This window comes from Colletotrichum fructicola (assembly GCF_000319635.2).
Source record: "Colletotrichum fructicola Nara gc5 chromosome Unknown KSG_Nara_v1_contig05, whole genome shotgun sequence".
NCBI classification, from domain to species: Eukaryota; Fungi; Ascomycota; class Sordariomycetes; order Glomerellales; family Glomerellaceae; genus Colletotrichum; species Colletotrichum fructicola.
In genome coordinates, this window is record NW_027094055.1 from 4,644,944 (window position 1) to 4,658,867 (window position 13,924).

The following is a 13,924-nucleotide window of genomic DNA, read 5'->3' on the forward strand; positions in this document are numbered from 1 at the left end:
GACCTGTTCAACAGTTGCTGGCGACCCCATCAGAACGCGGCACCTCCCAAGCCCTCTCCGGCCAAACTCTTGAGGCTCTGCTCACTAAGATCGACCCTCGTCCTCCATGCCTTGGACTCCATCTCAAGCTTATCCCATACCTGCAGGCTCTGGCGCAGCTTGTCCTGCTTAGCGTCAAGCTCCGCTCGTGCCTTCTCCTCTTCGCCCTTGAGCTTCTTGTAGTGCGGCTCGATCTCTCTGGTGATACCCGTAGTTGTCGGCAGTAAAGACGGGTCGATCTTGCCTCCCGGGATGAGAGGAGGGAGGGTAGAGAGCATACTCTGCGCCAGTGTGAGACGCTGGCCCTGGGCGCCGTGTTGGGACGAAGGCCCTGTGGGCGGGTTGAACGCCTTGGGTGCTGATGAGGTTGTTGGGGTGGCATTGGAGGGGTTGGCGCGCGGACCGGTTGGTATGGTCGATGGTCCGTTGCCGGTTGCAGAAGGGGATGTCGTGGGCACGGGGGTTTGACGAGGAGGAGGCGCGGCAGACCAAGAGCCTCGTCCACCACGGCCATTGTATCCGCCACCGCGCGCAGGAGCTACATAACCTCGAGGGCCAGCGGGTGGGATCGTGGGACTCGTAGCGTCCGATCGGGAGGGAGGGGGCGGCACGCTCGGGGTCTGCGGGTGTCTAGGTGGCTGGACAACGGGTGAGCCGGCGGGCGCAGAGAAGTTTCGGGTCGCGGCAGGGCCGGTTGGAGGAGCACGCAGGGCCGCGGGGCCTCGGGGAGGCGTCTTTGCAACCGACGAAGGGGCCGGCTCTTGGGGGGCAACAACGGCGGCGGCGGTAGGGGGGACGGCGGCAGGCTTCGAGTTCGAGGGGGGCGGCGGTGCTTCCCGCGCCGTCGCGGACGATGACGACGACGGTATGGCAGAAGCGCCGCCGGTCTGGAGGGGTGGTGTGGGGTCCCGCTCGCGCTCTCGCTCCCGTTCCCGCTGCTCCCGCTGTTCCCGCTCCCTCGATTGCGGCCGCGAACGTGCTCGTATGGAGGAAGGAGGATGCGGTGACGACTTGCCTGAAGCTGATCGAGACGTGATGGCCGACGAGATGCCGGAATCTCGAGGCGGTGACGCTCGTCTGTAGGAGGATCCGAGGTATCTCTCGCCGCCGCGACGGCTCGTGCTACGAGATCGGGGTCGATAGCTGCCTCTAGCCGCCGGAGGAGGCGGTGATCTCCTCGGAGGAGTTCTGTCACGCGGGGGCCTGTCACGTCCACCAAACGGCGAGCGCGACCGTCTTCTAAAGGGAGCGGATGAGACTGGGCTCTGCGCAAAGGGGGGCAACGAGCGGTACCTGTCGTCCCGTCGATCAAGGTCCCTATCCCTCTCCCTCTCCCTCTCTCGATCGCGGTCGCGATCTCTGTCTCTGTCCCTGTTATCGCGGCGCGGGGATCTGGCGCGGTCACTGCGCTCGTCTCGGATGGCGGGAGACCTGCCAATGGGACTGCGACGCCTTGACGGACTACGTCTCGGCGATGGCCGCCTCACAGGGCTTCGGGTTCTGTCCCGCCTCCGCCATGTGTCGCTCTGCGGGCGCGGATCTCTGTCTCTAGACCTGTCGCGTCGGTAGCGGTCACCGCTTCGAGACCTGCGGCGAGGAGATCTGCCAGGGACGTAGCTGTCGGAGGTCAAGGGGGGAGTGCGAGCGCGGTCTCTGTCGCGGTCTCTCTCCCTGTCTCTGTCTCGATCTCTGTCTCTGTCGCGGTTGTCGCGATTGTCGCGGTCCCGATCACGGTCTCGGTCTCGGTCTCGGTCGCGGTTGTCGCGGTCACGATCGCGATCTCTGTCACGGTCACGGAGGGGGCTTCGAGCTCGTCGAGGAGAGCGATCTCCTCCTCCGCCCCTCTCCCCTCTAGGGAAGGGTCTCCAGGACTCGCCGGCGCCATACCTAGTGACCTCGCCGTCCTCGTACCTGTGATTTTATACGTTAGCAAGACTCTGTAGTTGAAGCTGCAATGACGTCTTGGCGGGATGCCTTGGCGATAGAAGTCAATGGGTAAGGCTGCGGAATCCATTCGCTCTCTGAGCATCTGCGCCCAACGTAACCAGCGTCGAGCGCGATACAGGAGGAAACAATAAGGCAGCTTTGATGACTTCATGTGCAGGCAGCCTATGGCAAAAATCCAGGCCAGTAGACCGGTTCGCCCAGAAGGCAGAAAACACAAGTCTGCGAGACCTGGGGATGTCGTTGACCAGTCGCTGGGGTCGACAGCCCGCAAAGTTGTGAACAACAAACAACAAGGGACTTACCTGCTTCGCCGATCGCGATCCATGGTCAATGATGCCTGATTGACGCGAAGGTGTTGTAGTTTGAGTAAAGACGCGCTCGCAACAGCTCGTGATAGCCGTGATGCGCGCGGTCGTGGTGTTGAGAGGGTCAGCTACCTCTACATGCGCCAGCGCCGACGTCTGATGGAGCAGGGTTGCTGGCAGGCACATTGGATCGGCCCCTGAAAATTGAAAGGGTACCCACTTCGGACGCTGAGAACGGCGTTATCCATCTTCCTAGTCCGGATAAGACAATGTTTGGCCAATGAAAGTCCGAGCGCTGCATGCACTTAACCCACATAGTCGTCCCAGGCGTAAGCCAATCACAGCTGCAGAATTCAACTGACAGTCAAGGATGTCAAGAGCGTCGCCGGACGATCAGCCAATCAACGACTTACAAGATGATACACCAAGAATGCGATGTGAAAGATTTCATTCTCACACAGAAGCATGTAGAAGGCAGCACAGTGTTACATGTCAGGATTTATGGACAACCAGAAATCTACGTCGTCGACTGCTGTCCTGCGCTCACAAAACTCCAGACAAATAACTTCCATGCTCACTCATCGTGTGCCCTCCTAACCTGGAAGCTCCTGGTATCCTACCCGCCAAATGATGCTCTGCCGCCAGCCGTGACAATTGACAGAAGCTGTGACTGTGCCATCTGCCTCATCTCTTGTCCATTCACACCACAAAGATATTCCACCCAACCTAGTCGCGCAACCCTGAAACCTGTCATGTCATCTTCTCGTCGTCAGTTGTATCGCCACCTTGACGAGCCGCTAGCTTGTCTAACATCCACCTCTGAACTTCAGCTGCATGCGTCTGCATCATCTTATTGACGCCACTCGTCTCGCTGCGGATAACAGTACCAAAGCGCCTCTTAGAAACTCGGCGAACTGTGTCCTCGCTGTCCCAACAGGGGTGGTCGTGAGACACGTAAATTTGCGAATGGTCCTTATACCACGTCGAAAGCTCGTTGTCCACGTCAGACTTCACTGGGCGCAGCATACCTTCCACAAAGCTTGCGACTCCAGCTATGCGTGACTTGCAGTCTGTGAAGGATAGTTAGCAATGATTACCGGGAAACCTCTTATTGAGGGTGCATACCTCGGCTCGTGAGGAGTTGTTTGACCCCATTGTAAGAACGGCCAACGCCCATGAGAATGATGTCGTTTGCGTCTTCGTAAAGCTGAATGTAGTTGTCCCAGAGATAGTTCAAGAGCTCCTGGAGTTCAGCAAGGAGCTCCTTGTCCGCTATCTTGGGATTGTATGGATCCATATCCTCGTCCCGCACAACCTTGCTAGGGATGTTGACGTCCATCACCGCAATATCTTCATTGACAGCCCAATCAATGTATTGGGATACACTGTCGACAATCCATGCGTTATGAAGCTCGATGTGACGGTCGATGACGTCAGGCTGGGCGAGGAACTCTGGCGGATCGTGGATGATGACGAGCAGTTGGCGCGCAGATTGAATGTCGGGTGTCACCAAGACCTGGTTTTCGTACGATTTGAAGAGATGGTCCCTTTGGATGAATAGAGGAATCATCTGATGTCTTTGCGAGAGGTCCTGTCGTTGACCGAGTCTGACGTGGTCATGCAATCTGGTGGCATTGAGATCCTGAATTTCAGGAACGGGTATGATGCCAGGTCTCATGCACTCCCAGTACGGCGCCTGGTAGCTCTGTACCTTTGCCAGCACTCTTGCCGCATCCTTGTTGAGCATGGGTATGTCCATTTTTGGTGGGGGCTCTCCCATCAAGGTGCGAGCAACGGCGACGGCTGATGTAGAGATTGCTTGAAGGTTGTAACCTCCTTCCAAGCACACAGCAACTTTACCGTCCGCCAAAGACATCAGCATGTGCGTCATGTGGGCGTAGCAGGTAGGTGTCACAAAGCAACCACCCAGTTCGTCCCCAGCGGCAGCATCGAAACCTGCCGATATGACGACCAGATCCGGGTTGAATTCCTTGGCGATGGGCATGATGATCTTCTGGAATGCGGCCATGTATTCGCCGTCGCCCATTCCCTGGTCATGCCATCCGATGTTGATGTTCTTGCCCAGGCCAGGCCCCGTGCCACAGTGCTCTAAGCCTCCGTCTGGGATATCTTGGTTGTCAGGCTTGCCAGGATAGAAGATTCCATTTTGATACACGTGAAGAGAAATATACAGCACGTTGGGATCATCATAGAAGATGTTCTGAATTCCGTTGCCATGGTGGACATCCCAGTCTAGGATAAGGACTTTTCGGCAATCTGCAGGGTACTCCTGCTGGCAGATCTTGACAGCAACAGGTACGTTGTTGAAAAAGCAGAACCCCAGTGGTTGATCGTACTCTGCGTGGTGACCAGGCGGTCTGATGACGGCGAACGCATTCTTGACGTTTCCCTCGACCACATGTTTGCAAGTGTCAATGGCACCGCCGCAAGACAAAAGCGACGCTGTGAAAGTCAAGCTGCCGACGTAGAGAGAGGCTCGGCCTTGGTCGTACTGCTTGCTGGTTTCTCGCAGTGTTGCGTAGTCCATTCGGGACAGGTCTTCGACCCAGCGGTAGTGATCGGGTGTGTGGGTGGTTAGGATTTCTGCCTTGGTGGCTTCGCGCGCGCCAATCCTCCACATGTACTTGGTAGGGGTGTCTCTCAACACCTGAGCGACATTCGCCTCGGGGCCTGTGTAGACCAGGCCGGCTCTCTTGAACGCTTTGAAGATCTCCTCTATGCGACGAGGGTCTTCAGGGTGATGAGGAGTGGCGCCGAAGTCAGCATTAACATGCAATTTCATTCGGTCGTCGTAGCAACACGCCGTGGGTAGGAGACCGCGTCTGCGGGTCTGGTCGACGACGTCTACCTCCTCATCGTACTCTTCGTAATCCTCTTCTTCTTCCTCGTCAGATGGCGTCGGGTTTCCACTCTTCGGATCACCAGCCGCAGCCGAGGCGACACCGTTGGGGGTTGACGTGTGATTTGATGGCCCGTCGTCACCGCCCATGACGACGTCTGGGTCGGCACCGTCCATGGTGCGAAGATGGGCTGGGTTGACTAGCCCCTAGGACTTTGGTCAACCTGATCTAGAACCAATTTTGGGGGGAATAAGAGGCGCAAGCAATATGGCGTGCGGTGAGAAATGCAAATCAACTTTTTGTCTCGTTGACTGCGTTGACGGTCTTCGGGCGCTGGAGTAGACGTGACACGATCGATAGAGAAAAGCAGCCGGGCTCTATCTGAGGCGATACGCTTGAAGTATGAATCAGGCAGGCGCAGTCTCTCAAACTAAATTGAGAAAGCCTGTATATTGCGATTCCCAACAGAGAGACCGAATATCTAATGCAAGTCAGTATACAATGATGTACTTCAGGAACATGTGTGAGTGCGTGAGAGGCAGGAGACGTCTCGATAAACCAGAATATGAAGCATCATCCAGATTGGCGGTTCAGTAACTCTGGATAGACATATATGAGAGCACTGGGACCTCTGAGTGCCGCATTGCGGCTCTTCTTTCGCAACTTGGATGAAAGATGCTGACCAGGAAGGTGGCGTAAGAGACGTACGGTCTCCGCTGTTCACTCAGTCACGAAACGCCGCGCCGTGGCTGGCCCTTTGTTCCTTCTTTCTATTGATGGGTAACATGCGAGATAACATCACTTACCAATCTTGGGTGAACAATGGCTGATGTCGAGGATGCGACAGAGAGGTCGAGGGGCTTGTTTGCTTGAGAACTGCCAGCAAGCGCAAGATGACCTACACCGGCGCGGCCCCGTTCTGTCAAGATTGCCGACTTAGACGAATCGAAGAAGTCTGGAAGGATAATCATAAATCCAGCGGCAGAATATGCGCAACAGAGAGACGCTGTGTTGTTGCGCAAAGACCGTTGTATAGGAGGATTAATAGATGGATGGCCGGGTGTGAGTGAGAGCAAGATGGGAGGCTTGGGCCACTGACAAGGCGGGAGCTGGCCACAAGCCTGCCGCCTTGCAGGGTGCACCCGCCACAGCACAGCAGCACCCCTGTGACCGCAGCCTCGTACTAAGACACACCGTACACTAAGGTATGGAGCACCCATTTCAGGCAAGTTGGATCAGTGCACTCCCCAGGCCCCATCTTTACTCATTTCATGAGACACTTTCAAAATGACACGATATTCAAGTCATCGCAGCGCGCATGAGTGTAGCAGAGAAACACATGTATACTGCCAGAGTCTATCTCTGCTGAATCTAGTCTAAGTTATTGCCTAACACGCGCCGCGCGTACCGATGGAAATGATCTCGCTCAGCAAGAGTTCGGCCATCATCTCCAGGAGGCGCCCAATCGCTGAGTGGCCGCTGAAAAGCTCCGGGTGCCGGGATCGTACCGTCATGACTACCGTCATTGTTGAGGCGATCCTCACATTCTTTGTTGACATCAACGATACCTCCCACAGTACTCAAGTCATCGACCTCGTAGAGCCACGGGCGCTCATCCACTACGGCCTGCACGGCTGCCTCGAGTGATTCTTGATCTCGAGAGAAGTTGGGGTGCCTAAGGTTCACATCCGTTACAAGACGCTTCCTAGGATAGTTGAATAGATTTTCAAAGTAAAACATGAGATCTCGCGGGTCGAGCTTTGCGTAGGTATCTACGATTCGCTCGCGAATGGTGTTCTCAATCATTCGATCTAAGGAGCTCATGTCTTGGATCTGCAGCTACGGTGTCAGCAATAGGCACAGAATATCATTCAAGGAGTCGCATACAGGCTCCAGGTTTTGCTCTAGGTTTGGATAAACATAATGTCGCACAAGCTGCTTCACAGAGGTGAAAAGGTCTTTCAGCTCCATCAGCTCCGTCGAAGGGTAGAGTCTCATTTGGCTGATTCGTACGTCGTTGACAAATGCCTCAGGATGGCCACCTCTAGGTCGAGGAAGCTCGCCGTGAAAGTAAAAGGCGTACAGCCACCAGCGGTAGAGAGCCCTGCGGAATCTGAACTTTTCTGTATCCTTGAGTTGACGACAGTCTTCTGGGTTTGAAAACCAGTGAAGTTGAGGAAAGAGCTCTTCCCACCGTCTGACTACTAGGCAATACTTGAGCAAGGAGTCAAAATCACGGTCATTGACGGCGACTGATCGTGGCGCCGGTAGTGTAGTCGCAGACAGCGACTTGCCGTTGGTGAGAATTCTGGTAAACAGAACCTGCTCGGGAGATGGCGCAGAATCCGAACGGATGCCACCCTGTGACAGAGTAACTCCTGACACGTCGCCTGGAAAGCGCCTGAAAACTACTCGTCGGGGCTGGAAAGTGTCACCGTACTGGCCTAAATCCTGATCCGATGCCGTGTAGACCTGGAGAAGCTCGTCAAATGGACTAAACTCCCGCTGTAAAACTGGTAGCAGAATGACTGCCCTGTTCTTCTTTAGCAGTCCATGGAACAGTGTGTTGACTTTTGCCAAAGAAAAAATGCTGCGAACGTCAAGTTGCTGGTAAATGTCGAAGATAATCTCAAGTGGGAGGCCCTCCAGACCCTCGAGTTTGCCGCCATCATCGGAAACCTTGCGCTCAGCATCCAACTGCAGCTGGGATGCAATAAACAGGGATGAGAACTTGGATGCCATCTCGAATACGTACCGCAGCGCGGAGTGGAGGTGATTCGTGGATTATGATGATGACGATGCTGTCTGATAGATGGCGACGAGACGACTGACTTGTTCGGGGGCTCAACAAATCGCACAAGTCGTTCAGAATTCAGTGGCAGCAGCGAAGCAGATACGACTAGACTGCTGAAACGAAGACGTTGGTGAACGGGGTTTCGCCTTGGTGTCTGGGGTGTGGTTGAAGTAAGTGGTGATAAGGCGGATAACACCACAAAGATACACCGGTTGACAAAGAAAGCAGTCGGATGAATTGAGGTAACAAATTGCTGTGAACTGCTGATCGAATGGAGTTGTTTCTCAAAAGTGAACTCGGTGTGTCAGAGGCACAAACAGACGCCGTTGGCGGCAATGAGACGGTTGGATTCTGCTGGGACATTAGAACAAGACTACATCGTTTAGATGTGGTAGAGCTCACCGGTGATTTGCAGCATTATGCTTTGTGTGTGACCCTTTCGTTGGATCTTGGTGACCAGTATCCTGGATCGCAATGATTGCAGACGGATGCCACAACCAGAAGGGCAGACGAGAGCTTATCGTCTCGTTGGCCGTCGTGAAAGAACCTTCTACCGGTAGACTCGAGCAAAGTCTAGCCAAGGAAATGAGATTAATAGAATAGAGGTGACGAAACCTCCGTCGAACCTCGCGGACGAATCAATTCACCGGCGAGGTCTAAGATCGAATGGCCTATTTTCTAACCACCCCGGCGTTGGGGCTATCAAGGACGGCGAGGACGCGGACTGGCATTGTTTACCTCGATGGAGAGGCTGTCATCGATGTAGGCCAATGTGATTCCCGATAAGCCTTGCCTAGGTAGTTAAGGGCCGCGGTGTGGGAAGATCAAGTGCCCCTCGAAGATGCGAGAGCAAAGGAGTTAAAGGCAACGGACGGAGGTTGGACGCGACGGTGACGCAGAGGAAATGCAGGTCGCCCCTGCCTGCTGACCTAAACGTCGGCCCGGAGTGACTCTGGGAGGCAGGTACGGTTCACAGTGGGTTCCCGCCCCTGGCTGGCGTCAGCGCCAATTGACGGGGGTGTTTTATCGCTATCAGTGCTTGTAGCTTGGGCACCTTATTATGAGACTCACCGGCCAATCACTGCAAACTTTGGACTAACACAGTCTTGAAATCATCAAGACTTCCAGTCGTTGTGACAATTAGTTTACAAAACAAACAACTTTTTCCCATTCCGCAATCATTCCCAAGAAGAAGGTGGATATCTCATTATTAAGCGAACAAAGTCTTGGTGTCCAGCTCATCCTTGGCCGCCGGCTTGCCTCCTGTAGATCGAAGACCAAGGTCACCCTTCTTGGACATCCGCTCGACAACCTTCTCAGCCCTCGCCGTGTGACGGACCGCCTTCTTCCTTCTAATATCAGACCTGACCAGGTTGGGGCTGACATACTCCTTGTTTTCGAAGATTTTTGGCCCTCCAAAAGCCCCCTCCAACTGCGTGCGCGCAAACGATATCAGCTTTGCACTTCTCTAACTGGATATCGGGACGTTGTCAACTTACAATGACGACAGGCGTGAGGGTGAAGCGGGGGCCGATTTCTTGCAGAGAGGTGGAAATCGTCTTCCCACCCTTGGTCACAGTCTTTTCTCCATCGTCTTCCTGGCCCTCCTTCTCCTGGATCTCGTAGTTCCGGACCCAGATCTGCAATTACGTTAGTCACTATAACGCAAGTTCTCGGCGGGCAGATCTCACCTTGCCATCCAGCACCGAGAAGCTCATCACATGATCAATGAACGGCTTGGCCTTTCTCGCCCCGGGAGGCACTCCGAAAGCAGCAATGAACAATTTCTTCATCACTTTTGCCATGTTGTCAGTCCGGAGCACCCGAAAGTAAGGAGCTAAACATACACTGCAAATGAGCATCATTCTCAAACGCCTGGTCAAAGCTAAGTACTCAGTCAGTCGTTGTGGGACGAGGAGATAGTTGCCGAGGGGAGAGGGGGGGAGAACGTACGACAAAATCGGTCTTGAACCACGGAGGCAGTTTCCTTTCGACGATATTAGCATGATTCCCACCTTAATATGCTATGTAGTGATCTTCCATGCGCCTCAAATGTGGGCAGAATGGCAAGAGAACAGAGGGGCGTAGGAAAATATTCAATAGCATGAGTTCATACCTGGGAAGTTGAGTTCTTCCATCGTGTGGACTAGAAGCATGTCAGTTGCCGCCTCGGACCTAATTTAGACAGCAAACATACTGTTCTGAACATGGAACTTGATACTGCATCCGTTGCCGCTTCTTGCCATCCAGAGGTAAAGATCCTTGTGCTTTCTTGCTTCAAAGAAGACGATGTTGTTGCAGTTGTACCTAGAGAGGTACTGTCAGCGTTCGTTGCCCCGGCGCACGTTCGGAAAGCAGGTCGCATACAACTCAGCCAGCTCATTGAGTCCGTTGAGGTTTCCCTTCTTGTCATATTTCACATCTCTAGCCCAAGCTTAGCCCAAAATTCCCGTTGCATAGATGATCCGTGCCGAATTTACCTCTTTCCGTGGGGCATCAGCGTCGCCAAGTCGTTGAGCAGGTGTCGGTGTCTAGACAGTCATGGATCAGCAAGTGCTCAGATGACATCCAGAGGGTGTAATGTATCTTTGAACTTGCCTGTACGTCACGCCTCTGCTTGAAAGCAGCAGGACACGCTGCTTGTTGACGCTCCTCACAGCTCCATCTACCGGCGCTGCCTCCTTCTGGTCGGTTCTCTTCGACAAGCTCTTGTAGACGGCCGCCATTTTGACTGTCGTTGTGTCGAATGATTTATATCCAAGGGGTTGAGTTCGGTTCGAGGAGCTTGTTGGTGCAAAACCGTCGAGACGATCGCGATCGCAGATTCGAGGAAGATCAACCGCGGCGCTGCGAGGGAGGGGCAATCGGACGATGAAAAGGAATTCCGGCTCAGAAAAATTCGGCTCGTTAGTCGCAAAGTCCTTCCAAAGCTCCCCGTAAAGTTCTGGCGGCGTGAGAGACAGAGCGCGGTCGCAAAGCCTTCTGAGAGTTAGCAGGTAGGGTAGCAGAAAGCTGTATCCAACTCGTTCTTCGATCTTTGCGACCCAGACTTTTTTTTTTTTTTTTTTTTGCCGGAGGCTACTTTTCTCCGACAGATAAGGCTTATCGCTGGTGGCCGAGCGGGGCGGGGGTGTACCCCCCTGCTTCACCTCACCTCAGCAAATGCGAGGAGCGCTAGACTACCTGTGGGAAAGGGTGCGCTTCGCGCCAGGAGACCGAGCGGGCTGCACCTGGGGGGGAAAGAAAGTTTGTGGATCGCAGCAGCTTGCAGCCCACTTCCGTTCATTGTGCGTGCTGTCATTGCTACCTACCTACGTACAAGATGCAATGGCAAGATTCTATTCGACTGTACGGAACCCTTGGTGTTCCTTCGCATTGTGAGTGCTCCAGTAACTGGTTCTTTACAGACCTATGGCGGCTCAGGGGGAGCATTTAGGAGCTGTGAGGATCGCAATGTCAAGTCATGGCACATGCCAGTCAGTACTGTGGGTGTGGGCAGGGTACGTCAGAACAGGCTGTAGTGTACAAAATGAGTATCCATCCCCCTTCAAGCTCACGCGGCCAAAGACGCGACCCATGCGTCCCTTGCAATATCGTGAACCCAGGCTCTGCTGTTCGGTGTGCATTCCGTTATAAGGAGGCGTAGGAGCAAGCGGTAGCGCCGTGCAACGATCGATGTCTTCGACCCCCCATTTCACATCAGGAAGCATACGGAGAGCAACCCCAAGGCATTAAGATGGATTCATTCAACTACGTAAGCATGGCAGAGCGATCGTCAGAAACGTCAAATCCCAGACAGGCCGCACTGAGCCGTATAACGGACAAAAAAGGAAAGGCCGAGACTGTACTCCGTCCCCTCGGAAATCATAAAAAGACTTGTTGGATTCCTAGTCATTCCTCGATGCAACAACCCCTCCTTGACCAAGTGACATACAGATTCCGGGGCATATAAGAGACGCCATGATATCGACCGTAGCAGCCCTCCGAAAGGCCGTGAAGAAGGAAGTTTCCAGGGGTGGGGGGCAAGGTGCCTAACAGCACTTGCCGCTCTTCTCTGCGCTGTCATCCGCGGGCTTGCTGAGTGCGATGCTGGGACCGGTTCCGATCGAGGCCTGGGCGCCGTCGCCCGAGTCGAGGGCTTTGCTCGAAACGATTCGGTAAATTTCTGTAGGAAGAAAGGAGCCATGTCAGAACGCGGGTCAATTCAGGGGGTGGGTGTTTTGTAGTTCATTTGCGTGGGTGGGGGCAAAGCAACGCACCGGTCAAGATGTTCTGGAATGCGAGCTCGACGTTGCTGGCATCGAGGGCAGACGTCTCAATGAAGGAGAGGTGGTTCTCGCCTAAGACTCATGTCAGCCAACTAGGGGTTCACGATGCGTTTCTTGGTCGTTCACCGCAACGTACTGGCAAAGGACTTAGCCTCCTCTGTGGGCACGGCTCGCAGGTGTCGCAAATCGCTCTTGTTTCCGACAAGCATAATGACGATGTTTGCGTCGGCGTGATCCCGCAGCTCCTTCAGCCATCGCGTGACGTTCTCGTATGTCTGGTGCTTGCTGATGTCGTAGACAAGGAGGGCGCCGACAGCTCCTCTGTAGTAGGCGGAGGTAATGGCGCGGTATCGCTCCTGGCCGGCGGTATCCCAAATCTGAGCCTTGATCGTCTTGGAGTCGACTTGAATGGATCTGGTAGCGAACTCGACGCCGATTGTCGACTTGGAGTCCAGGTTGAACTCATTGCGGGTGAATCGACTGAGAAGGTTGGACTTTCCGACGCCGGAGTCTCCAATCAAGACCACTAGAAGGGGTGAAATGTCAGCTTGCTACTCGGAGGCGTCGTGGCCATTTCGCGATGGGATCGGGAGGTCGTGAGGTCGTCGGCGCACCTTTGAAGAGGAACTGCGAAGGCGACAGGTTAGCGCAAGGAGGGGGAAGAGAGTTAGAGGGAGAGAGGGGTGAGTGGCAGTCCAAGGGGTCCAAGGGGACAATGGGCGATTACGGATGGCAGAACTCACGTCATATTCGTCGTTGGCCATGTTGACGGTTTGGATGCGATGCGGTGGACGAGTGCTGGAGATGTAGAATAGTTGGTAATGCGAAACCAGGACTCTGCGGCTCGATGGAGGTGTGCGCGGCCTCCAGAGATAAAGCAGTTGAGTTGAGGCGAAGGCAAGTTGTACGGGCCTAGAACTGAACCAGAACAGAACACTGGAGAGTAGGTACCTAGAAAAGGTGGACTGTGCAGGTTGGTCTAGGTGCAGGTGCAGGTGCAGGTGTAGGTAGGAGCGTGGAGGTGAGGCAGCAAAGGTTGCTGGATGATGGTGTCGGCGCATCAGCTTTGGGTCACTGGGATTGGCTGGGGCTGGGTACTGGAGGTGGTCAGCCACTAAAGGGAAAGTTGGGCAAAGGGGGAAAGGGACGGGGCTGCGCTGAAAAGGGCTGCGGTGTCCACCAAGGCATGGAGCAGACGGAACACCGGGGCGCTCGAGGGATCAGGGAGGCTGCTGTAGCACAAAAGCACCTTTGTGAGACGGAAGAAGGTGTCTAAGCGAAGCAATGGGATATAATGTATCTTCAGGCTTACAAGTCCCTCAAATAGACTGACCGGGGGAGAAGAAAGACGAACAGCGGCGATGTTTACCCAGGTATTTCAAAGAGAACAAGGCATTGCAGGTGACGTTGTCAACATCATCAATGAGGAGCTCCCTGCGTACCTACCTACCTATGTAGAATCATGCCCGGGCTGTGGAGAGGGGGATTGGCCAGGAAGAAAGGTCGCTCCATCTCTTTGCACGACGACGACCTTCTTAGCTACAATGCCTTCCATCCGCACGTAGGTGCCTATTCAGATTCCCTGGTTCTTTGCCTGCCTTCATCAGCGTCGAAGGGGGATCCTCCACGTTCCGGAAAGACAACAACCCGCTGAGCCACACCACCGCAGAACATGCACCAACCACCAGCCGTCATCTGTCTGTTTCTCCC

At 54.5% G+C, this 13,924-nt stretch overlaps 5 protein-coding genes across 5 annotated transcripts; all 5 read right to left on the reverse strand.

Moving 5' to 3' along the window:
- Positions 1-29: 29 nt before the first annotated feature.
- Positions 30-2,311, reverse strand: nipblb-3 (Nipped-B-like protein B; the record flags this gene model as incomplete). The annotated part of the gene is made up of 3 exons (XM_066152252.1): positions 30-1,278; positions 1,333-1,950; positions 2,289-2,311. The coding sequence occupies 3 exons, from the start codon at positions 2,309-2,311 to the stop codon at positions 30-32; spliced, it is 1,890 nt and encodes a 629-aa protein (XP_066008523.1).
- A 730-nt stretch (positions 2,312-3,041) lies between these two features.
- On the reverse strand, positions 3,042-5,328 carry clr3 (Histone deacetylase clr3; the record flags this gene model as incomplete). Its single annotated transcript, XM_032019504.1, has 2 exons — positions 3,042-3,361; positions 3,417-5,328. The coding sequence occupies 2 exons, from the start codon at positions 5,326-5,328 to the stop codon at positions 3,042-3,044; spliced, it is 2,232 nt and encodes a 743-aa protein (XP_031883437.1).
- Positions 5,329-5,582: 254 nt separating this feature from the next.
- Positions 5,583-7,894, reverse strand: CGGC5_v010040 (uncharacterized protein; the record flags this gene model as incomplete). The annotated part of the gene is made up of 4 exons (XM_066152253.1): positions 5,583-5,633; positions 5,959-6,107; positions 6,661-6,985; positions 7,040-7,894. The coding sequence occupies 4 exons, from the start codon at positions 7,892-7,894 to the stop codon at positions 5,583-5,585; spliced, it is 1,380 nt and encodes a 459-aa protein (XP_066008401.1).
- Positions 7,895-9,156: 1,262 nt separating this feature from the next.
- On the reverse strand, positions 9,157-10,672 carry BRX1 (Ribosome biogenesis protein BRX1; the record flags this gene model as incomplete). Its single annotated transcript, XM_066152254.1, has 10 exons — positions 9,157-9,378; positions 9,446-9,586; positions 9,638-9,741; positions 9,794-9,831; positions 9,900-9,933; positions 10,063-10,092; positions 10,144-10,253; positions 10,314-10,370; positions 10,427-10,477; positions 10,551-10,672. 10 exons carry the CDS (start codon positions 10,670-10,672, stop codon positions 9,157-9,159), a joined length of 909 nt encoding a protein of 302 aa, XP_066008402.1.
- A 1,305-nt stretch (positions 10,673-11,977) lies between these two features.
- On the reverse strand, positions 11,978-12,978 carry RB11B (Ras-related protein Rab-11B; the record flags this gene model as incomplete). The annotated part of the gene is made up of 5 exons (XM_032019507.1): positions 11,978-12,111; positions 12,206-12,286; positions 12,351-12,740; positions 12,829-12,841; positions 12,958-12,978. The coding sequence occupies 5 exons, from the start codon at positions 12,976-12,978 to the stop codon at positions 11,978-11,980; spliced, it is 639 nt and encodes a 212-aa protein (XP_031883439.1).
- Between the last annotated feature and the right edge of the window lie 946 nt (positions 12,979-13,924).